The sequence below is a fragment of the Thalassophryne amazonica genome, chromosome 10 (assembly GCF_902500255.1).
Source record: "Thalassophryne amazonica chromosome 10, fThaAma1.1, whole genome shotgun sequence".
In the NCBI taxonomy this organism is placed as follows: domain Eukaryota; kingdom Metazoa; phylum Chordata; class Actinopteri; order Batrachoidiformes; family Batrachoididae; genus Thalassophryne; species Thalassophryne amazonica.
In genome coordinates this window covers 65269582-65293388 of record NC_047112.1, presented here as the reverse complement: position 1 = coordinate 65293388, position 23807 = coordinate 65269582, and the positions used below count along the sequence as shown (strand labels likewise).

The following is a 23807-nucleotide window of genomic DNA, read 5'->3' as shown; positions in this document are numbered from 1 at the left end:
GTCGGGGAGCACGGCTCAGTGTTGCAGGCTCTTCTTTTTTCTTTGGGTTTGTTCTTCTTGTCACAGAAGTGGTTGTAGATGATGGAATGATCAGCTTGCTTCTTACACACCACCTGCTGAACCTGCACACCTGGCAACAGGGACCCAATGCAAGATAAATACACAGGACAGCGCTGAAGAGCGAAGCAGTTGCTCATTGAGGTTTACTGATACAGGTTTAGGGTTTGCCAGCCATCCAGGTGGGCAGCTGTGGTTGCTGCATGGTTTGGTGAGAGGACAACGTGCAGGTGTGCAGAGTCCATGACTCTCTTGATAGAGCACCTCTTTGTTAGTTATTGAGATGTTTTGAAATTACTTTTCATTAGTATGTATTCCAATGACAGTATAGAAAATGATTTATTACAATTATTATTATTATTCGGTCACATGTTAATTTTAATAATGTACATGTCACTTTTATGGCAATTCTGAAACACAACAACTGTGTTTGTACCTCCAGCACAGAGGGCGGAGCAGCGTGACCAGGAGGTGTAGTGCCAGGCGTAGCCACTCAGAGGATCCCTGTTGACTGGAGGGTTGAAACGATAGTGGATTCCTGGATTCTCCTCCCTAACCAGCACCTACACCCACATATTGTACTTTTTTCAGTACAAACAAATCTTCTAATCCTCCTTTGTGGTGCTTTGCAGTGTATCCAACACTTAAGAATTTTTTTTGCTGTCACCCTTCAGAAGAAGGCCTGTTGCTCAAGTGACCATACTACTACGAAGCATCATACATCTTACCATCACAATGAGGCTCATATTTGTTGGCCCCAAAGCCTCAAGAGTTTCGGGTCCATCAGTTGGCCGCCTGTAGTGAAAATTGGTTCCAGCAATATCAAACCTACGGGGCGAGTCAATGGTCAACTTGCCATTGATAAAGTACTGGTCCCCTTTACTCTTCAGCACTGGGGCACAAGACAGAAAAGGTGACAATAATAATTATAATACAAAGAAGAAGAAGCAGCATCATTTAGCATTGCCCTGTTAATTAACATGGAAGCAGATATATTGGCTGCAGCATTTGCATCAAGATGTAGATATTGCCGTTAGTCACTGATTGAGAACAAGTAGTAATTCCTACAAATATCATCAGGTTGGTGCTTTGCAATCTAGCATTCCCAAAATACTTAAATATTCTGGTCAAGGTAAACTATTGTAACAGAGCCACATTATGGAAAAATGCACAGTACAACTGTTTCTACACACTACTTATTTTCAAAGACAAATATAAGGACAACAGAATCATACCAAGGTAGTTGAGGGACACGTTGAGTTCTTGTATGTGAATGAAGACTGACCCTTTAGGAATTCTTATCACCTCTTCATAACCTGAGACAGACAGACAGACAGACAGACAGACACACACACACACACACACACACACACACACACACACACACACACACACACACACACACACACACACACACACACACACACACACACACACACACACACACACACACACACAGTGAAAAGCTGAAAACAATGTGAAGCAGATTGATTCACTGGGGATCAATCAGTGCATAAGTAGTTGTTATTTCTGTGAGACACTGAAGGAATAAGCAGAAACTTCAGATTCCCGCTGCATTCCTGGGCAGCTGATCTGCTCAGCTCTTTGCTCAACAGCAAGAACTGTGCCAAAAGCCAGTGTCTCTCTCTTCTTCCCTCCATCTGTTTTGGTGTCCTCTCCCTTTCTTTTTATGTTTATCTCATCTGTCGCTGTCACACTTTCTCTCACTTTTCCTAACACTGTCCAGTCAGACACCGTAGCCCTGCAAATAACTTCAGCCCCACTGGAGGAAGAAGGAATAAAATCATTCCTTCCAGAGCTGTGACCACAAGAAGATAGGAGAAGCTTGTTCCGTAACCTCTCCAAGGAGCCGTAAAAAGTAGAACCTGGTCTGCTCTGGGTTTGTAGTTGTAGCGAAAGGGAGGCAGGGAAAATTAGAGCGACAGACTCTAAGGTTTTTGGTCGCACGATCTGGCCTCAAGACAGACGAAGCAAAACTGCAACACAGAAATTGTGGCTTTTCCGGTCACAGTCACGCATATGTGTGGTCAATCAAGAGATAATAAGCTGTAAATCCCGGGTCCTTCACCATGTGCTTTTTCTTCTTTCAATACTGAGCAATGCCTCACAGTTGCAGATCTCACACAATGTGAATGGGTTAGTCATTCTTGTACATGCAAAACTATATTTATAAAATAATGCTTCTAATACGGAAAGAGGCGGTGATCAAGAGCCAGACATCTGGCTTTATATATGTCCAGACTCTGAGCTTCTGCTAATGTAAGTGGTAGCAAAATTTCACTGGATAATTGTTCTTTTTGAGGAAGGAGTACTTCTGATACATCTGATAATTAAAGTTCTGCTGCAGTGGTATGAAGCCTGCTCTTCAGGAACTTTCTCTATAGATGACAGAGTCATCTGCAAATAAGTGAACCTGGGATTCCCATTTTTCTTGTACATCATTTGTGAACAGCAGGAATATGTTGCCTAGAACTGTGCCTTGGGGGACCAAGGATCACACAGGGATAGTCTATGAGGCTCCTTCCACTAATACCATATTTGTTGTGGTTTGGCCCTTGTCAGTGCCTTTAAGTTAATCATCATTGTGTCCTGTCTGCACCTTTCTGTCTGTTATCTTTGTGATCTGTCCACTGTCTGTGTCCCTGTGTTAAATGTCCTTATGTTTCAGTCTTGTGTCCTCATCTGTTAGTCATGTTTCCTGTTTTTGCACTTTTACATCTTTGAGTTCCATGTTAGTTTTCTTACTTGGTGGTTTTGTGGTTCTCCATTTAGTCTGATTATTATGAGATGGTTTTAGTTTCTACTCACCCCTGGGATTCTTTTGAAGCTTGTGTAACTTTGTGTATGTCAGTTTCATTTTGTGTTTGTAAGTTTGTCTTTCGGTCTCCCCTACTCATGTGCCCTCCACACCTGTAGCTCGTCTGTTCATTTGTTTCACTATTTAGGCCTGCCCTGTTTCCTGCTGAGTTTGCCATATTATTCTTTGTTGTTTCCCATCCGTTGCTGTGTGTAAAATCATGAGTTCTGATTATCTGTGTCTCCTTCCGTGGTATGTTGTGAGTATTTGAATATCCTTGTCACCACCCCGTGTTACTGTTCTTGAGTCTTGATGATCTTTGACACCTCCAGTGAGTTTTTTCAGTGTGCTACTTTTCTGTGTTCATTATCCTGTCTTTGCCCCAATTTGTTTGTTGCCTCCCTCTGCCTGCGTTTTGGTTTGTGTTTTGCTTTTGACTCCTGTGGAACCCTTTGAACTCTCTCAGTTTGTTGGACTTGTCTCCTGGTTTTGGGCAAAGAAATGACCTTTGTTTTACATGATATCCATATGATTACTGCCTGCATATTTGGGTTCACTCAGAAGCTGCAAACCTAACAATATGGGTGTGGTTGGTAAAGAAATGTCAGACCTATTGGAGTGAGTAGCCATGAGTGCCACAGTAGACTAGCTTAAGCAATTTCTCATAAGGCACATGGCTGAAGGTCTTTTTCAAGCTTTTGATCTGGATCAGGATCTGATCAAGTCAAATGAGGTTAATTATATTTGGGTTCCATGGCTCTTAGATTGTGAAACCTGTTCTTGGATTAAAATGACTAAACCCAAAATACAGAGGTATCACCCTCCTTAACTTACTGATAACCCTTTTCTAAATGACTAAATCTGAAAAAAGACAAATTAAAAACACTTTTATCTGGCCTTTCTGGAAACTTTTCACACTACTTCTTTCTGGTTTATCAGTCAGCCTTTTCCAATTCATGGATTTTTATCTTTCATTTATATTGGAAAGTGCAGACTGAAGTGTCATTAATTCCAAGCTTCTTAAGTTAAACATTCATTCAGACAATAAAGTTTCCAAAAAAGTACTTAGGTAGTTGACGCTCAAAAGAAAAAAAAAAAAAAAACAATTCTAAAAAATAGAACCAGTAAATTCAATATCTGATTTAGATTAGATCTGGTAGCATGCGCTGATATTGCACGTCGCTGTATCCACCACACCACAGAACAGCCCTGGGTTCTGGATAACAACCACCCAGACAGACAACCTATGCAACCAGATGAAAGATAAATGTCTATTTTCGAGATGTAGGGTGGACTCTCAATGATCCCAGGGTAAACTGGGAATGGTGTTTAGATGCAATGAAGCTAAATTAGATTTTTTTTTGTCAAACATTTTTTGCAGTACTAAACACAACACTGCTGCATCGTGGACCAACAACTTTATAGCACTTTGGACCATACGAGTACTCTCCACTACAATTAAAAGATAAAACTCATCAATTACTACAAAAATATCGATCAGATACATATACAGTAGTGGCAAACCCAGCTCAACAACAATTTAAGTTTCCATGAAAAATCATAATGAACTGAAGCCTGTAACACACAGAAAAGTCAGGTAAAAGTGTGTGATAGAAACTTGGAACTGCATGCAATCAACCAGCACTGAGGAAGCAGACAGGTGTGACTTATATACTAAACAAACTAATGAGTGACAGGTGTAGCAAATCAGGGGAAGGATGAACACAATATGTGAGAACTGAATGAACACAAAATGGCTAAAAGTAACATCTGTGGGGAAAGTAAAGCAATGATCACCAAATGTAACAGAGGAAGTAACAAAATCAACATCTGATACAAGTGCAATATCTTACAGAAATGAACATGTAAATAAACCCATGTACTACTTAGAACTACTAACATAACAGAAAATGTCACGATCGGGAAAACATGTACCGGAACAGAAATACAATAAACACATAACCGAATAAATAGACAAAACATAACAGAGCACATAAACATAAATGGAGGAATTGGAACCCTCGGACACGGCGGAGATGTCAGACGCAGTGTACAGTTGACAGGTGTGACCATGACAACTGCATGCAGCAGAGGGAGAGCAAGACAAAACAACTGAAGAGCATACACACACAGGCAGACAGCAAAAGGACACACACACACACACACACACACACACACACACACACACACACACACACACACACACACACACACACACACACACACACACCCATGCATCCGGGAGGCAGAACACTCTCTCACACAGCCATACACCAAAACATGGATGCAGACCGGGGGAGTGCCTACACACACTCGCACCCGACAGACAGTTGACACAGACAGCAGAATGACAAGTGCGCACACATACATTCAGGGCCAACCCACACATACCACAACGGGCAGACTTGACAGGCGATGAGGACTCCACATAATTCATAATTAATTTTATTGTGTAAAGTAAAATACAGAAAATGTATACAATGACAATGACAAAATAAATACATTAAGAACTACTGACATTGTTAAATGGACTGCATTTATATAGCGCTTTTCCATCTGCATCAGACGCTCAAAGCACTTTACAATAATGCCTCACATTCACCCAAATGACAGGATGCTGCCATACAAGGCACTCACTACACACCGGGAGCAACTAGGGGATTAAGGACCTTGCCCAAGGGCCCTTAGTGATTTTCTGGTCAGGCTATGATTTGAACCAAGGATCATCTGGTCTCAAGCCCAAAGCTTTAACCACTAGACTAGACCATCACCTCCCCTACTAGACCATCACCTCCCCTATTAAAACCTGGTGGCGTGCTAGTATAATACAAGTCATAATTATTCTTAAAGGCATTTACATTTGGTGAGAGCACTACTTCACTTGACAATGAATTCCATAAGCCAATTGATCTGCTACTAAAGAAATTTTTTCTAAGGCTCAGTCTAGAGTAGACCTTTCAACGTCAAGGCTCAACTCATGCCCTCTCAAACCAGCATATCTTCTCATCTTAAAGAAAAATTAAAAGTTTACATTTTCGAAACCGTTCAGAATTTTGTACATTTCAATTAAATCACCTCTGGTACATCTGTCATCTAAAGTAGTTGGACCTAATTCAGCAGGTCTGTCCTCATAGGGCAGTTGCTACAACTCAGGAACCAATTTGGTGGCTCTTCTTTGCACTTTTTCCAATATATTCTTGTCTTTCTCAAGATATGGTACCCAGGCCTGCATACAATACTGGAGGCGTGGCCCAACAAAGCTCTTATACAAGAGTAGGAAGGACTCCCTGTCAATGTAAGAGAAAACTGTTTTTATCATGCCCAATACACTGTATTTGCTTTGGTTGCCGACACAGCTAAATGCTTAGAGGACAGATTATTCGAAATCAAGACACTGAGATCTCTTACCTCTGTAACAGTCTCTACGATTTTTTTTATTCATAGTATAATTTAAACAGGGGTTCTTTTTCCCCATGTGAAAGACTTTATATTTTTGTTCATTAAAACCAAGGAACCAGTCATCAGACCATGCAATAAGATTATGTCTTTTTGAAAAATCTGGTGATAAACATGTTTTTCAAATTATATGCCAATCTCTTTGTTACCACAGTTTTCTAAAATTCTGGAAAAAATATTTGTAAAGAGGTTGAACGATTTTATAGAAAAACATCATATACTTATTGAACAGCAGTATGGTTTCAGAAAAAATCAAACAACTTCTTTGGCTTTAATAGACTTTGTGGAACAAGTTACAAATGCAATAGAGAAGAAGCAATACACTGTTGTTTTTTTTTTTTTTTGACTTACAGAAAGCATTTGATACTATTGATCATACCGTATTATTGGAAAAATTACAGATGTATAGTATTAGAGGACTGGCCTTTAACTGGATAGCTAGCTATACGTAATAGATATCAGTGTGTTCATCTTGGTGGGATAAAATCTGAATTTTTGAGGATTACATGTGGAGTGCCCCAGGGGTCAGTTCTCGGGCCATTATTGTTTTTGTTGTATATTAATGATATAGGTTTAGTTTCTAAGTCTTTGAGTTGTATTTTATTTGCTGATGATACAACTGTGATTGGTAGTGGAGATAATTTGAGACAGCTCTTGGACTTGGTGGAGAGGGAACTGCAAAAATTTAAATATTGGTTTGACTCTAATAAATTATCACTTAATTTCGGTAAAACTAAGTGCATTATATTTGGAAATAATAATTTAAGCAGTAAATTATCTTTGAATTATCGTTGAATGGCACTGAAATTGAAATTGTATCTCAAACTAAATTTCTTGGAGTTTTTGTTGATGATAAGCTCAGTTGGAAAACTCATATAAAACATACTGAGTCCAAAATATCAAAAGTTATTGCTATCTTGTACAAAGTACAATAACTTCTCCCCCAGCATCTGTTGGTTTCATTGTATCACTCATTACTTTCCCTTATATGACTTACTGCATTGAAATTTGGGAAATACATATAAAACCAATACAAATCCAATATTTCTGTTACAAAAAAGAAGTTGTAAGAGTGATAAGTAAAAAACCACATCACAAACCAACAAATTCACTGTTTGTTCATTTTCAGTTTCTGAAATTTTATGACTTGGTTGATTATTTTACAATACAGATAATGTATAAAGTTAAAAATGGACTCTTGACTCAACATGTCCAGGAGCTGTTTAAAATGAGAGTCCAGTTATAATTTGCATGGAACTTTGGTATTTGATAGAAGAAAGATTCGAACTACTGCTAAAGGTCATTGCGTTTCCGTAAAGGGTGTTAGAGTGTGGAATGATTGTTTAGACTGTATTAAAGTATCAAGTACATTGGCCTGTTTTAAAAGACTGTATAAAAATAATATAGTAACTTGCTGTAGTTTGCGTAATTAGGTAAATTGCCTGTGTGGCTATTTTTTGTTTGTCTGTTCTATTACTTTGTTTGTTTTACTGCGTTACATTACTGACTGGTATTTGTTTTATTTTTTGTTTATTCTTTGTTTGTACACAGAAACTGATGTATGGGGTGGGCGTTTATAAGCTTCTGCTTCTGCCCACACCCTTTCAGCCGCACTAAATTGGTAAATTGTTTGAGTTTTGTTCTATATGTTTGAATTTTTGTTTTCTCTTGACTTGTTTTGTAAATGAGAGATTTTGTTCGTGCGTGCTGAATAAATAATTAATTCATTCATTCAAAAGAAGTTCTTCCCCATCGACAAGTGATATCTTACTATCGTCCGCAAAAATTTTACAGCTTGATTTTATTGCACAAGGCAGGTCAGAAACAGAAACGGCCAAATGACCAACCCCTGAGGGACGACACTATTGACCTGCACCTCACTCAGTTCAAACAGACTCGCTGCTGTCTTTCACTAAGAAAATTTTCTATCCAATTACGGAGTTTTCCACCAATGCCGTACTTCCATAATTTGTATATCAGTCTGGAGTGAAGCACAGAATCGAAGGTCTAAAGTAAAGGACATCAAAAGGCAGGCCCTCATCGTATAGTTTAGTCCATTCTTCCAAGATAGCAAGCAAATTTGTTAGGCAAAAGATCTGCCCCTTCGAAAACCATATTATTCATCTGATAATATTTTTTCAAGAAAAATTACAAATTTATCCCTGACAAGTTTTTCACATAATTTGCAAACTTGTGATGTCAGACTCACTGGTCTATAGTTACCTAGCCTTGTCTCCCTTCTTAAAGATAGGGGTGGCATTAGCACACTTCCAAATGTCAGGTAGTTTGCACTGGTCTAGGGACTGTCTCAAAATAAAGTATAAGGGAAAATAAATACCTTCAGCCGACTCTTTAAGTACCTATGACTGGACTTCGTCAGGACCCATTGATTTTTTGGGATTTGTCAATAGGAGTAACTTTTTTAACATTCTCAGGAGAGAAAAAATATATCATCAACCCCATTATTTTTTACCAACTTGACCATAAAAATTAAAATGCTCAAATAATGCTTCACCATAAATGCTCTGTATAAAATTATTAAACCAGATCAGATTAAATTCAACAGCAATTTCTTGGTCATCGTGGATGTCAACACCATTTACTCCTTTAAGCTAACTCATTTTTGATCTACTTTTTGTCTTACTGTTAACATATATATATATATAGAAAGCTTTAGGTTGTGTTTTTTTACCCTCTTACAAAGATCTTTTTCAAAATCTTTTTTTGCAGCCCTAACCTAACCTTTTTGTTAGCTGCATTCCTCATTTTTATATACTCTTGGTATCTAACATAAGATTTAGTTTCCTGGTACCTTTTCCAAGCAAAATATTATTTTCTGATACATTGATTGACAGACCAGTTTATCCAAGGTGGATTTATCTTCCTAATAAACCAGTTCAACTTTTCAGGCAGGTGGATGAGCTAATTATTGAGATCACCTGTTTTAGGCACAAAGGTAGAAGGAACACATGTAAGGCTTTTACTTTCTGAAGCTGGAGTTTTCCACCTTTGCAAGCCTGACACTTTGTCATACCTCCTGTTCTCTACCTGGACGCAGCATCTTTGGAGGCTTTTTTTTTTTTTCTTCTCAATCTGATTGACATCCCCACCCATATGGGAGTGGGGATGTTGATCAGTCCACGTGGGATTGGTGGATTTCTCTGGTTGGTGTCATGCGTTTTCCACCAATGATAAAGAAGACACTCCACCCGGGACATTCCCTGTTTGCTCCTCTGCCGTCGGGGAAGAAATACCGCACTATAAGTACCCCGACTAATAGGCTAAGGAACAGCTTTTTCCCCAGAGCTGTAGCCTTCATCACCTCACCCCATCCCACTCCCAGAAACACAAACACAGACATCCAGTAACAGATATCAACATGTGCAATAAATGATACAGTCTGTTTATATATTTAAAACTATCCTACCTCACTAAGCATTAAGCGCCTTAATAATTTATTAATCACCAATTTATTTATTTATTTTTTGTATTTAAGAAGGTGTTGCCATCCTGTGAAGTTGATCCTTGTTTTTAAAAGTGCTCTTGTGTTGATTTTTTGTGTATAGCTGTTTGGAAAATGCCACCAGAATTTCATTGCAGAAATGCAATAAACATCTATTCTATTGTAGTCTATTTAATTCCTGTGGCAAAGAGGAAAATCAGTGGCTAAACGTTTTCATTTTATAGAGGCACAGAAATCAAAAGCTGGTTGTAGACAAGACTGTGTTATCTTGCCACTCATAAATCTGTCTACAACCTTAAAACTCCTTCAGTCCTGGCTGTGAATTTTACTCTGAAATTGAAGGTTTAGACATGAGAGTTAATATCAGTAAGACTGTGAACCTTTCACTGCACTCAAGACTTCTGACTAACAGGATGCTGGAGTTTAGCTGAGGTTACTGGCTTATGTGCACTGATGGTGACCAACTGACCATCTAAAACTGCCAGTCCTGCTAAGTATAGACCGCTCCATGGATATATCCTGGACAGAGTTTGACACTGGACTTGCAAATGGATATTTTAGGTCAGATATTTTGAGAGTAGTTGAGCCTCAGCTGGAGTTGACTGACTGGCCTGGTCACTGTGGTCTAAAGCACCGCTGCCTGCTCAGGGTGTGTCTGCTCCAAAATGTGGGTGGGTGGTGTTGATAGTTGGGTGCGAGAGTCTAGAGTTAGTGTTGTGGGAAGAACATAACCCAAAATAGATCCGACCGCAGCCGGACCTCAAGCCACATTGGTTGGGCCCCACCGAAATCTGTTTGCCACGTGTCCATTGGTGACTAGGGAATACATTTACAGCATATAGAGGTGATATGCATATGCGTGCTAAATTTTATTTCATTTTCTTTTTGTATACAAACCCTGCATGGTGCAGACACAACTAGAGCACCGCGCTCATAGAGCTCAAACCTCTGCAAACACTAGTTTCCAATTCCACAAATTTTTACTTTGGAAAAAATTTTCACGGTCAAAGTCTTGTTAGAAGTGACTTTTCATAAGCTAAATTAGATGTGATCAAATGTCAGGAGTATGTATTTAGTTCATGCACTTGAATCTAAGATTTTTTTGTGATGTTATCAGTTTTTTCATCTTTTTCAGTTTCTGAATTCTTTTTCAGATCATTTTCACAGAACATTTGGTTATCTCTGTTATCCACAATTTGTTATTGCTTTTTGGCACTTGGTTTCCGACTGATAACTGGAAGATAAACAAACTGCCATAAAATTGGAGCCTCCATCCAATTTTGGTGGTGTAGGTAAACCTATAACACAGAGAATGAGACTGATTGAGGCACTTTTGATTGAGCTATAATCCAAAATGTACACCAAATGGGGTTTTCAATATTAAATTCAAGTGTTCACAAAATTCACAATCCAGATCAGATCCGGCTCAAACTTTGTCAGGTGATAGTGAGTGTTCGTCTGCACCTCACTTTCAAATATAACAGTGTTTGGGGCATGTTTCATTATGATATAATGTAAAATAATACATTAAATGGGGTTTACAATCTTAAATTTAAAAGGCCAAAAAAATCTGTAATCTGGATGAGATCTGGATCAAACCTTGTCAGTTGATAAAGGATACCAGCCTACATAACACTCTCAAATATGAAAGAAATTCAGTATTTTTTTTTGACCAAGTTGTGAATTTTTCAAAACTCGTTCAGTGTTAATGGACAGGGATTTTTCCAATTTTCCAAGATTTTTCCTGACTTTGACGTTTAAAATTGAATCAGTTCTTGCCTATCAGGATATGAATCCTCTGTAAACAATTCGTAATATATGAAAAATTATCGGTCCCAGGCTGTTCACAAACAGGGGTGAAAACATTACCTCCACCCAATGTCGTTGGCAGAGGTAATGATGGATCAGACAAGTGATGCACTGTGATTTCAGTTTGAGGTTTTGCCTGCAATACCACTGTGCTGTCCTGCTGCCTGCATTTTTCTGAGCATTCTTCAGAAATACCAAAATAACACGGAATTCTATTTTCCTAGTGAGTAACTCTGACAGTATGAAGCTATAAACAGAGCGTTAACACAAATAAACAATTACAAAATGCATTCTAAATATGTGGAATACAACCGAGAACAGAGTGCAAACCAGGAGGCCACTGGGGAAACATACCACAGGATTATCACCAGGGTAGCCAGCAGGCCCATGGGAGTCTACAGCCAAGGCCGTAGAGTGGCTGCACAGCCCACAGAAGCACAGACATCCTCAGGCATGGGACCAGCTGGCTCCCCAAACCCAGAGGCAGACGGCTCCTTAGGAGCACAGACACCTCTGAGCGTGAAGCTGGCTGTTTCCTCGGGATCCTGACGTCATCGAATGCCAGGGCAGGCAATCCCTCAAGAACAGAGATACCTTCTGGCACAGCTCCTGTGGGCTCCATCGGGTCGCCGACATCAACGGAGGTGGGGGCAGACAGCCCCTCAGAAACCCCAATGCCATCTGGGATGGAGCCTACTGGCTTCTCTGGGTCACTGAGTTCATCAGGCATTGGGGCAGAGGGCCCATCCAGAATTGTGATGTCCTCTCGGGCAGCGGTAAACAGTTATATCGGAGTATTACCGTCGGCCAGAAGATTCTCGGACCTGGAAAGAAGAGCAGAGGAGGTGTGTCGCTCCACAACCACCTCCAAACTGGAAAATGGAGCCAAAGTTAGTTCAGAGGTAGCGCTAAGAACCGACCCTGATGGCGGCACTGGCTGGAGGACAGCAGCCCTGACTGAAGCTGGTCTATGGATTTTATGGCCAGACTCAGACCAGTGTGTGTTCCTCTTCTGGGGCATGCCTTCCATGCCACTGGGGATATTGGCTGAAGACTGCAGTTGTGGAGTATGGGGTTCCGGCATCTGAGGCAATGCCGACTGCAGTGGAGGTGCTTGGAACACCGGCTGCAGCAGAGGATCTTGGAATGCCGGTTGGTGCAACGTGTGTTTAATGCAGAATCTATCATTGAGCATTGGGAACCAGGGTTTAAGCCAGATAGCTGAGGGAGGACTGAATGGTGGTTGGCTATGGTGTTTTGAAGGGTGGTGATAAGTGTCTAAACCGAGGCTGGATCTGGCATTGTGGTCAAGTTCAGGGACTGAGTGCTGGCAGGTTGGTCTGGGAATGTGTGCATGTGTGGTGTGGTGGCATGTGTCATGGTGGCGTGTGATGCTGAGGTGTGTGTCATGGTGACGTGTGGTGTTGAGGTGTGTGTCATGTCTTTCACTGGAGTCATGACTGCCGTCTGAGTGAGTGGCTGGACTGAAAGGATGTCTGAAGTCAAAGAAAATGGGAATGAGTCTTGGGCATCAGGAGAGTACAAAAAGTCCATGAGATTGTCGATGTACGGGAGACACATCGTTGGATGAAAAGTGATCTGATGCAATGGAGGTCTGGGTATGCAGTCATAATGCCAGGTTGAACGTGTGTGATGTGTTCTACTGAATCCAAAATGGTGTCTTGTTCTATGTGGTCTGTACTGTTGAGGTAATCTAGATATAGCTCACAGATCTGGAAAACACTTTCGCAGTATTATGTAAGTCCAGGGCCTCAGAGTCCTCCACTGGATCCACGATTCGGTCCCACTCCGCATCAGACAGAAAGCCATCATCAGAATCAGAGCAATAGTAATCAATTTCTGGCAGTGTGGGTTTAACCGTGCAGATAGTTCTCGGGACACCGCACTCAATACGGGAGTCTGCTCACCTCAAATAGCATATCTAGGTTACATAAATCTGGGGAAAAAAATCAAATACCCAATAGTTCTCCTCAACCAAATCCCATGCCAGAACCAAAAGACCATAACGCTTGCTAGGGGTGTTACTGCTGTGGAGGTGGATTAAAAGTTGGTTCAACCTTGAAAAAAATCATCTTGAGCATCCCCAGGTCTGGATTTGTGGGAGCCTTGCCGGCCGAGATGAACTGGCTGTCCTGGGGGCGTGAATGGAGAGTTGACTACAGACTTCCATATTGTCTGACCTATGATGGTCAGGTCCATGTGTCCTAAAGTATTTCATGTGGTCACGTGCCCAGTCGGGGAGCCTGTCCTGGTGAAAAAGACCCTCTAATGCAAATAACTCTGGGAAGAACTCAAACACCCACACGTTTGTATCCAATAAATCCCACATCTAATAAAAAAACACTCTTTTTCTCCAGAGTATAGCAGCAGTGATAACAGTTAAATAGCAGTCTGAATTTTTACCAAAGGCTTTAAAAGCCACTGAGTCTGGATAGCTGCCTGTGGGGTTCATAATTGTTTCAATGTCTGATAGAACCCTAAAATGCAGGCATAAAGAGGCAGGTGGTAAGAGAAAAAAAAAAAAAATTCCAGGTGAATTATTGTGCAAATAACAGCCAAAAAATTCCAATCACTGACAAAACGTGAGGCATGGGGAAAAAGGTCCAAAGACACACAAAACAGTCTAAACTGAGTCACAAGGAAATGAATCAACAAGCACTTGAAATAACACTGTAGCAAAGTCAAACTTTGAATACAAACAACAGGAACTGAGGTGTAGCTTAAATGCAAAATAACCGATGAGTACATGAAAAACAGGTGTGTGCAAAAGACAAACAGTAAAGTGGGGAAAAAAACCCAACAATATAGAAGGCCAGTAAAGGAAAAAAATCTAATAATTAAACCTCAAGAAAGAATTCAAAAACCACAGAACCACATGTGGGGACAGTCGGCACAAACACGGCAGCACAAACCATTCAGACCGGCTCAGGAAACTTAAAAGCGTGCTTGCTGTCACCTAGCGGACATGCCAGTTTAAGATGGTTTCCACTGAAACCCCCTTCCTCCAAATGGTTTGTGCTGACACTAACACACTCTCCACCCAGGGATTAGTCTCTTCCCACAAACAGCATCAATTCCAAGGGGAAAATGGTAGACTGTTTTGTTTTTGGCTGCAATCACCGAAACAGTCAAGAAAAGTGCAGTTTTTTTTCGGTTCCCAGTGGAGAAGGGAAGACGAGGTGAAAGGGAAAGGTCATGTCGGTAAGTGTTAGCTTACACAGCCAACCAGAGTAGCTGTGTTCTCTCCCCTGCACAGCTGCCTCAACATGTTTGAGCTCTGGGTCATAAACAAACTGCAAACACGTCCACTTTCCACCGCATCGTCACTTTTTCTTTGCATTTTCACTTTGTGCGTAATTTGCCTAAAAACTCAGAGAAAGTGCCGTGTATCTGTCCCCAGAAGTAGAGAAATGACGTCATAGCGCCCGCCCTCAAACAAGACTGTGCTGCCCAATTACACAAAAGCAAAAACAACCATGAAACTCAAAGGTGCAAAAAGTGTAACATAAGAGAACACTCACAAGACAAACTAACACATAAAAAGAGGCAATCAAATAAAGTACAAAAAACAAAGACTAAGTCAAGAATTCTAACAGAAAAGCAATGTGGAGCTCAGCAAAGAATAAAAGTGTGACAGTAGAAAAACTAACATGAAGATGAACACATTAAGGGAGTCAAACAACAATCAAAACTACAAAAGAACTGAACACTAACCAAAAACTAAAAAAAAAAAAAAAATACAGAAATACAAGCACATAAACAACGTGGAATACAACTGAGAACAGAGTGCAAACCAGGAGGCCACTGGGAAAACATAACACAGAGAACTCGGAACACCGGCAAGAAAACACAGACAGTGAAGAGACAGACCTGAGACAAAGACAGAGGAGGACCCACCAAGAGGACACACCAGGATGACAGACCATGACAGGGGACAGGAGACAGACTACAAGACACACACATGAACGCAGGACCAGGAGTGTTCTCTCTCTCTCACACACACACACACACACACACACACACACACACACACACACACACACACACACACACACACACACACACACAAAATGCATGTAATCCAATCCAATAAAATAAAAATCAATTTCTTCATCCATTCTGGGAGAAAAGAAGCAGTTTTGAGATGACGACTTGACATTTGACCCTGCCAGTGAAAAGAGTTCGAATCACAGCTATCAAATGTCTCAGCAGTTCCCAGAAGAAATGTAAGAGTAATAACATATGAGTGTTACATAGTAGCATTGTAATCTTCCCTCCTAAAGGCATAAAATAGCATAAGCATTCCTGTCTTTAGATCCAATGCAAAAAGACCCCCCCACACCAAAAAAATAAATTCTTGAATGACACCAAAACCCAAATCATCAAAACTGGTTTATTATGTCCCGAGACAGACAGACAGACAGATGCAATTTCTCCTAAAGACAAAATATTTCTGCAATGGTGCTGTACCTCCTTCAGGCAGTGAGTCATTGAAGATTCCATCAATAGACTCGCAACTGCTCCCATCACCCCCACAGATCCGGCAACGGTCCTCGCGCATGTCTGAGCTGAGGATACGATCACATCCTACATGCTGCAAGAAGGGAGAGATAGAAAATAAAAAATAAACAGAGAGTTGTAGGATCAGTTGGGCTCATGGGTGACCGGGTTACCGTCGGTAAACTGAGAGGTGTCCGAGGTCGGGTTGACTGTATCTGTAATGTTTTCCAGACCACATTTCCAAAATGCAGAAATGCGAGATGGTGAGTCCAGATGTGTTTTCTGAAGTTGTACAGACATAATACTCTTAGCGTGTTAAACTCAAAGCTGTCTACGTAAACAACGTTCATGATGATCTGGGCAGGTGGTTTTCCTCAAACCCTTTAAGCGTGAAATAGAACTAAACAAAAGTGTAGAGAATGAATGGCAGCTGCTTTCATTCTCGTGTTTCCATAAGACAGTTGCTTATTGTACTGTGAGGTAATGAGGCTTCAGTTTATTATCACTTTTATGCTGATTGTATCAAGGTTCAAAACGGCAATCGTTGTCATGGTTATTAGGTGGTTGAACAGTGGTTTAAGTTAAGATAGGTTCAATTAGAGGTGGTCCCTCATATTTCAAAGAATTTTACTGGGCCCAGTAGAATAATATGCAAGTATTTGCTGTTTAGGTGCAACATTAGACGGAGTATTGCAGTGTAAAAATTCTTTTTTTTCATGCCATACAATTGTAGTATTAATTTTTAAATGTCCTTCCATTTCATGCAAAGTTACAGTATGTCAAAGAATAACAAATTGCAAAATTCACTCAACACCACGTGTAAAATCACAAAAAATAACAATACAGCAGACCACCAACTGAATAATCACTCCAGGGCAAAGACAAGTTAGGGTTTGGGTTGCATTCAATTATTTGACAAAATACACATAAATACGTGCAAAAGTACGTGCAAAAATACGTGCAGAAGAAAGGTTTCCTATGGTCATCATCAAAGTCAGGATGGTAAAAAATTACTGATGCACTGCAGTATGTGGTTTGAACTATGCCAATGTTAATATGAAATGCACAGTATACTCTGCAGTGGCATGCAAAATATTGTACACCCTCGACTTTTACACATTCTATTTTTGTTACAACAAATTTAAAAACAAAAAAGAATTCAGGTTTCTGTATATTAAAATGTCTAAAATGATGCCATTACAATTCACAGTATAAAAGCCTATACAATGTGACATAATCTAAATTAAAAATTAAGTACAGTGAAAAAGAAAAAAAATTCAAATTAAATTGCTTCAAGTGGTGACACTCAAACGAATGTCCAAATTAAACAAAGACACTGGTGTAAATATTACTTGCTACGTCAGCTTGGATCAACCTAATTTATTTGTTAGTAATTGAAATACTTTTAAGTTGGTCCAACACTTCTCTTTTCACTCCGCTGTAGCTAGTTTGCTAGATGTCAGAAAGTCAGTCGTGTGGGAGTTCATGTGTGGGCAAGATGCCTCAGTCGAACAGGGCTGATTGTCACTAAACATGGTGCCTTCATGACACAACGTGAACTCAAGAAGCCTAATGATTTTGGGATCAAAAGGTCAGTGATCAGAGTCACTGGAGTGTACTGTGCAAAAATATTGTAAAAATTCGTAAAAATGACTTATTTCCTAATTGCCTCATTGTCACCAAACTTGGTATGTGTTTTAGGTATAGCAACCTCAAGAAGCCAATTGATTTTGGGGTCAAAATATCAAAGATCAAAATTACTAAACTACGCAGGATATTAGGTGAGTTATAAATATTCTTGTAACCATCCTCTGATTTGTACATTTCATGGACCTTTGCATTAAGTAGCTTTGAGGGTTCTTTTGTCTTCATGCTGTCAGCTTTCCAAACATATTGGCTCATCATCAAAAATTGGATACAAGAAAATTACATATATGCAGATATGTATATATCAAAAGTACTCAACAGTCTCACTTACAAAGCATGAATTTTTTACTGATCTGTCCTCTCCTTTTAATGATTGAACAGCTAAAATGCGTTCAAGGGCAGAGAGCTCACCGAAATATTCCCACTCCAATAATTTCATAAAAGAACAGGTGCTGTTTATGTTTTCTACATTCTATATTTTACTCAACAGAAACATTGAAAACAGATTCTGGCAGTCACACTTTAAAACTATAACAGAATGTTTTGGTCAAATGCACCATCTGTTCCCAAGTCATTCTTTACCTCCCCCATCCTCTTGCTTTCCTTCTTTGTCCGCCTAACCTTCATCCCAAAAAGTGAACCAAAGCGAGATGGTTTTTTATTTAATGAGGATGCAGACAAAAGACAAACATCTTTTTTTTTCAGTGTTGTTCAGTTTTCAAGCACCCAAAAATATGAGAGGTGTTATGTTTTGGAAAGCATAAAGGCTATACTGCCAAGAACCAGAATGTCCTGCCTTGCAGAGTAAAATAAATAAACATATAAGTAAATAATAGTACTACTAATAATGTGTTTTTTAATAGCAATACTACATCTGAATTATCCATGGTAATGCATTTGGGGTACCTCAGGGATTGGTTTGGATCCATTATGCTTCTCTCTATATGTAGCAGCACTTGGTCATATAATATGCAATCATGGGATTAAACTGATCTGCCATAGAATAGTAGCATTAGTGTTCTTGGAGAGTGTCTCAGGTTTGTTATCATACCATTTTTCAGGAGCTCTGATGATATATTCCCTGCTGATTTTCCACTGTAGGTATGCAACTGCCTTGTTACAGCAACTGATATAGTCATTTTTAGCCAATAGTAAGCATTACTATTATTATTATTATTATTATTATTATTATTATTATTACAAATATGGTGGTGCTGTCCTTTTATCCAAAATGTTTCAAAGTAGTATGAAAAAAATCAGTTGATTATTAAAATATTATTACCAAATTTGAAAAATGTACAATACTGTTAAAACATTTTAAAATGCCATGGATAAAACCCTTCATAATGGTAATCAATAGCAGTAACATGCCCAGTCTTGTATTCTCAGTTCTGTCCTTGTCTCCAGATGTAGCCCAGAATATCTTTGTTTTGTTTTTCCACGCCAGGCAAAACACTTTCAGTTTCCCAGAAATCATTAGCTCATTCATATCATTATTTGTTTTGTGTGTGTGTGTGTGTGTGTGTGTGTGTAAGTGTGAGAGAGAGAGAGAGAGAAAGAGAGAGACTATGCAGTGATGATATGCTGTACATTACTATAAAAGGAAAAATAAATCAATAAACAAGTAAACTGTGAAACAATGGAATAGAGTTATGATGTGACTAAAACACCCAGCAAAATGAGCCCAACGGCAAAAGGATTATTATTTTTTTTTTTTTAATAAAAATATCTTTTAAAATATCTCTAGACCTTCAGGTTCCACCCAAAACCATATGTGCATGTATTCCAGACCAGGCGGTACCTTTTCAGACTTTCATGGAAATCAGCTCTCTTATGCAACACCATCTTGGAATTTCAAAATTGGAATTACAAAATTGAACAGTTACTATACCACATTAGACGCAACAAAGCTTCATGAAAAATAAAAAAATCAGCTTGATAGTTTTTGAATAATTCTGTTAAAGTCCAAGAAACAAAGAGATTTTCCTATCTGGGGATTTTAAGCACCTTGAGTTGGGTCTGCCCGATAAGCTATTATTTCTCATTTGCTTCACCAAGATTTGTGAAAATTGGTTAATTGGTTTTTGAATTGTGCTAACACAAGCAAAAAAACAAAAACAAAAAAAAAACCATGAGTTTGATGGTCATAGGAGTGCAGTGAATGAAAGCCAGACTGCAGCGCAGACAGACTAAGAGCTGAGCTGGAGGGTCAGCGAGTTCCTTCGGAGCACAACAGAGCATGAGGAGTGCAGAAAACGAGGAGCGACGGGGAAGGAAAGAGGAGGAGAGAACAGAAAGGGGGATGTTGATAAACAAAATCCTCACTCTGAATGAGTTCAGGGCCTCTTGTCTCCTGCAGCTCTGCAGTCAACCTAACAATGCATGATTACGTTGGCTGAAAGACTGCAGTGGGGGGGCAATACAATGAAAAATTAAATCTCCAGCCTTGGCACGGCACAAAACTGAAAGAAAACAACAAGCTGCATGTTCTCTCCCCACAATCAAAACATTATACAGGCAGAGCAACAGCAGAGAGAACGTGCTCCTGGGCCACGTGGGTGTCGTGAGGGAGCTCCAGGTGCTCTCCTCTTCACTCAGCAGCACTTCAAATATTTAGCTTTCAACCACGATTAATAGAGACCATCAGCAGAGGGAATGTTAACCCGCTGCCAAGTGTAAAATGATTTTTAAGCTCTACGGCTGATCGTGAATATCATCAGCACTCAGCAGCACGGTGTGTCAATGAGAAGCAGGGGCAGCAGTCTAGCTACAGGGCGCAAGGACAACCGTGTGAAGAGAAGAGCGTTGTGTTGACATCTGCTGCCTCAGTGATTCCTGCGTGCTCACACGTGTGCACGTCACTCACCTTACACTCGCCGTTTACGCACACGTCCAGAGTATCGACTCTGCAAGGCGTGCCGTCCACCACGGCCGGAGCGCGCTCCGTGTAGAAGTTGTATCCTTCGGCCAGACAGTTGAGAGAACAGGACTTCACTCCACCTGCACCAGAAGACAGAAACATTGTTTTTACACAATATTCTTTCTTTAAATGCTTGCTCTCCCCCACAGTGAGGTTACGTGATCCCCGCTGATCATCTGTACTTGTTTTCTGTAGGATTGCTCACAATCTCTTCTAATCGCCATCAAACCTGGTGGAATGTTCAAATTTTTCAATATGAAGAACAAGCTGAATGATTGGGGAGTTATATTTCATTAATTTAAGCACATGTGTATTGATTTTCATTCAACCTTGGTGTTGTGGTGGGGTAGAGGCCCAGAAAAACTAATACCTTTAATTTTTGTGAATAACAGATTCAGGATGATTTGGTGAATTTCTAACCAAGAAGCATCCGCCAATGGTGAAAAAGGAAGCTAATGTGGAAGTGTTGACGTGTGTCAGTGAGTCACTAGCTCCTTTCTTAGCATTTTATTAAAAATATTTGAGCTAATATGGCTTTCTGTGCAGTTAATTGTTCTAACAGGTCACCTAAGAAGTAATCCAGTATTTTTAGTGACTGAAATTGTAGTAATCGTTCATTTGTATGTTAGCACTGTTAGCACTAATTAGCAGGTATCGATAGCTAGGTAACATTACCCACAGTTGTTGAAGCTAGAGGCTGGTAACAGTTACATCCAAGCCACCTGTGGTTAGAACCACTGCCTAGTCCACAAAAATATGCTCCAATCAATTACCTAAGCACACGTTAACTAGATTATTAGCCTTAGCTAGCTTGGTAACTTCAATAGGTGGAATGTTTGGGCTTCTGCCATCCAGGAACCACCAGAACTGACTAATCAGCTGTGGTGGCACCAGATACATGTAGAAATCATGCAGAGCAAAAGATCTCCAGAACCCGGTTTTGTGATCGTTGGACTTAAAGAACACAAAGTGTGGCTGACAGTGATAACACTTCTAACTCTACAACACGACAAACATCATTTTACAACTTTTGTTATCTGTGTCTGTGTGTGTGTGTGTAGGTGAATGTGAGGCATCTCCGTAAAGTGCTTTGACCATGAAAGCATGATAGAAATGCAGTCCATTTACCCCCACAAAATGTGCCAAAAACCTCTGTCTAAAAACTAAACTTATATTAATAATAAAAAGCTCACAGAAATAGTAACACAACTACCATACAGTACTTACTAACTGCAAACCCTGTACAATCAAATCCAAACGTGCTATGAGCACCTTCACTTCTTCATCTGATCTATTCTTTTTCCTGGCATTGCACACAAACAGATCCCTATGCATACACACACATATGCAGACGTCTGCTAGAGGTGCTCCCCAGCCAAGCATTATATCCTTCATTCCTCTGTGCAGCGAGCCAAATGCTTCAGTTTTTGAGTGGCTGTTGACATCAGAATGGGCTGAGTTTGTTTGTGCTGGCAGTGCTTAAGCAGTTACAGTATGTCCTGGGAAGAAGAGAGAGAATGTATGTATGCACTGGCAAGGTTTGCAAATGACAAAGTGGTCAGACCATGGAAAACTACAATTCCCAATATGCCTAGCTTTGGCAGGGCGATCACAGTTTACAGCAGTGTGTATGTATGAGGATGATAATTTGTGGGTTTTGTTATGCAAAGGCTGAATGTGAAGAGTGAGCCATGTGGAGCGGCTCATTCAGAGAAGGAGAAGAAGAAGAAGAAGAAGACTGCCTAACTGAACAATATTTGCACAGTGTGAACTCACAGACGGTACATGACAGAGAATATGGATAAGACAAACAAGGGGAAGAAAGGGAAAGTGTCTTCCCCAAATGCAAGACTGAAAGTGAAAGAAGAGAAGCTGAAATGAGATGGAGAATAGACCAAGAGGCCTGACGAGGACAAGGAAGGGGCCGGGATAGCATCTGGCCTTAAAACAGGGCAAAAATTTTGGCACGGCTCCTATTTTAACAGCTGCAAGGGATTTCCATTGTAAAATCAGCTGACTTGATGAAAGGAGCACTTGTTGCCTGAAGTTGGAATTGGCTGGCTGGACCATCTCTGAAAGCCATTATGTTATTGGAGGGGTAGATTAAAGGCAGTTATGTCGTTGAAACTATTTATCTTTCACGTCCAGTGTAGTGCTCATCAGCAACAAAGAATTCTCGCAAGGCATTGTGGGATGCATGAGTCTCAGGAGCCAGCATCTGTGGCCCAGACAGGAGAGAGTATGTAGCTTCCATTCCCTTTCTCCTTACACACACACACACACATACACACACACAATGCACTGCTCTCCTGCTGCCTTCCGTTGATCTCCATCATCAAAGAGTGGCTCACTTCTTTCTGTCCCTCTCCATCTGTTCTCTTTATGTCTAATTTCACTAATCTACTTTTCTTCAATAGACTGGCATCCTGTCCAGGGTGTACCCCGCCTCTCCCCCTATGACTGCTGGGATAGGCTCCAGCAACCTCACCCCCGCCTCCACTCACTCAGAATTTTCTCAGAAAGTTCTTCAACTTTTTCAACGAAAACACCACCAAAGCAAAAATGTGTCCTTTTCTCATGGCAGACTTAATGAAAGACTCCTACCAACTGGGCCCATCGGGTGTCAAGTAGAGGAAGTGGAAATCAGAGCATACAATTAATAAACCATTTGTACAAATGAATATTTTTTATTTTTGTCAAACCATGGCTTACTAAATTATCACCATAATTGTTGCACTCACTCATCACTCATCTTCAACCGCTTATCCGGGATCGGGTCGCGGGGTCAACACCTCCAGCAGGGGACCTCAGACTTCCCTTTCCCGGGCCACATTGACCACCTCTGATTGAGGGATCCCGGGGTGTTCCCAGGCCAGTGTGTTGATATATCCTCTCCACCTAGTCCTGGGTGTTCCCCGGGGTCTCCTACCAGCTGGACATGCCTGGAACACCTCCCTGGGGAGGTGCCCAGGGGGCATCCTTACCAAATGCCAAATGACCTCAGCTGGCTCCTTTCAATGCGAAGGAGCAGTGGCTCTACTCCGAGCTCCCCACGGATGACTGAGCTTCTCACCTTATCTCTAAGGGAGACACCAGCCACCCTTCTAAGGAAGCCC

General features: G+C 40.5%; 1 protein-coding gene across 1 annotated transcript in view; it reads right to left on the bottom strand.

Annotated features, from left to right (window-relative positions):
* The window catches only part of adamts10 (ADAM metallopeptidase with thrombospondin type 1 motif, 10), a 193316-nt gene that overhangs the window by 18282 nt on the left and 151227 nt on the right, over positions 1–23807 (bottom strand). The window contains 6 exon segments of the mRNA XM_034180151.1: positions 1–130; positions 494–620; positions 786–949; positions 1293–1373; positions 16095–16218; positions 20638–20771. Of these exon segments, the coding sequence (XP_034036042.1) occupies positions 1–130; positions 494–620; positions 786–949; positions 1293–1373; positions 16095–16218; positions 20638–20771 (760 nt within the window).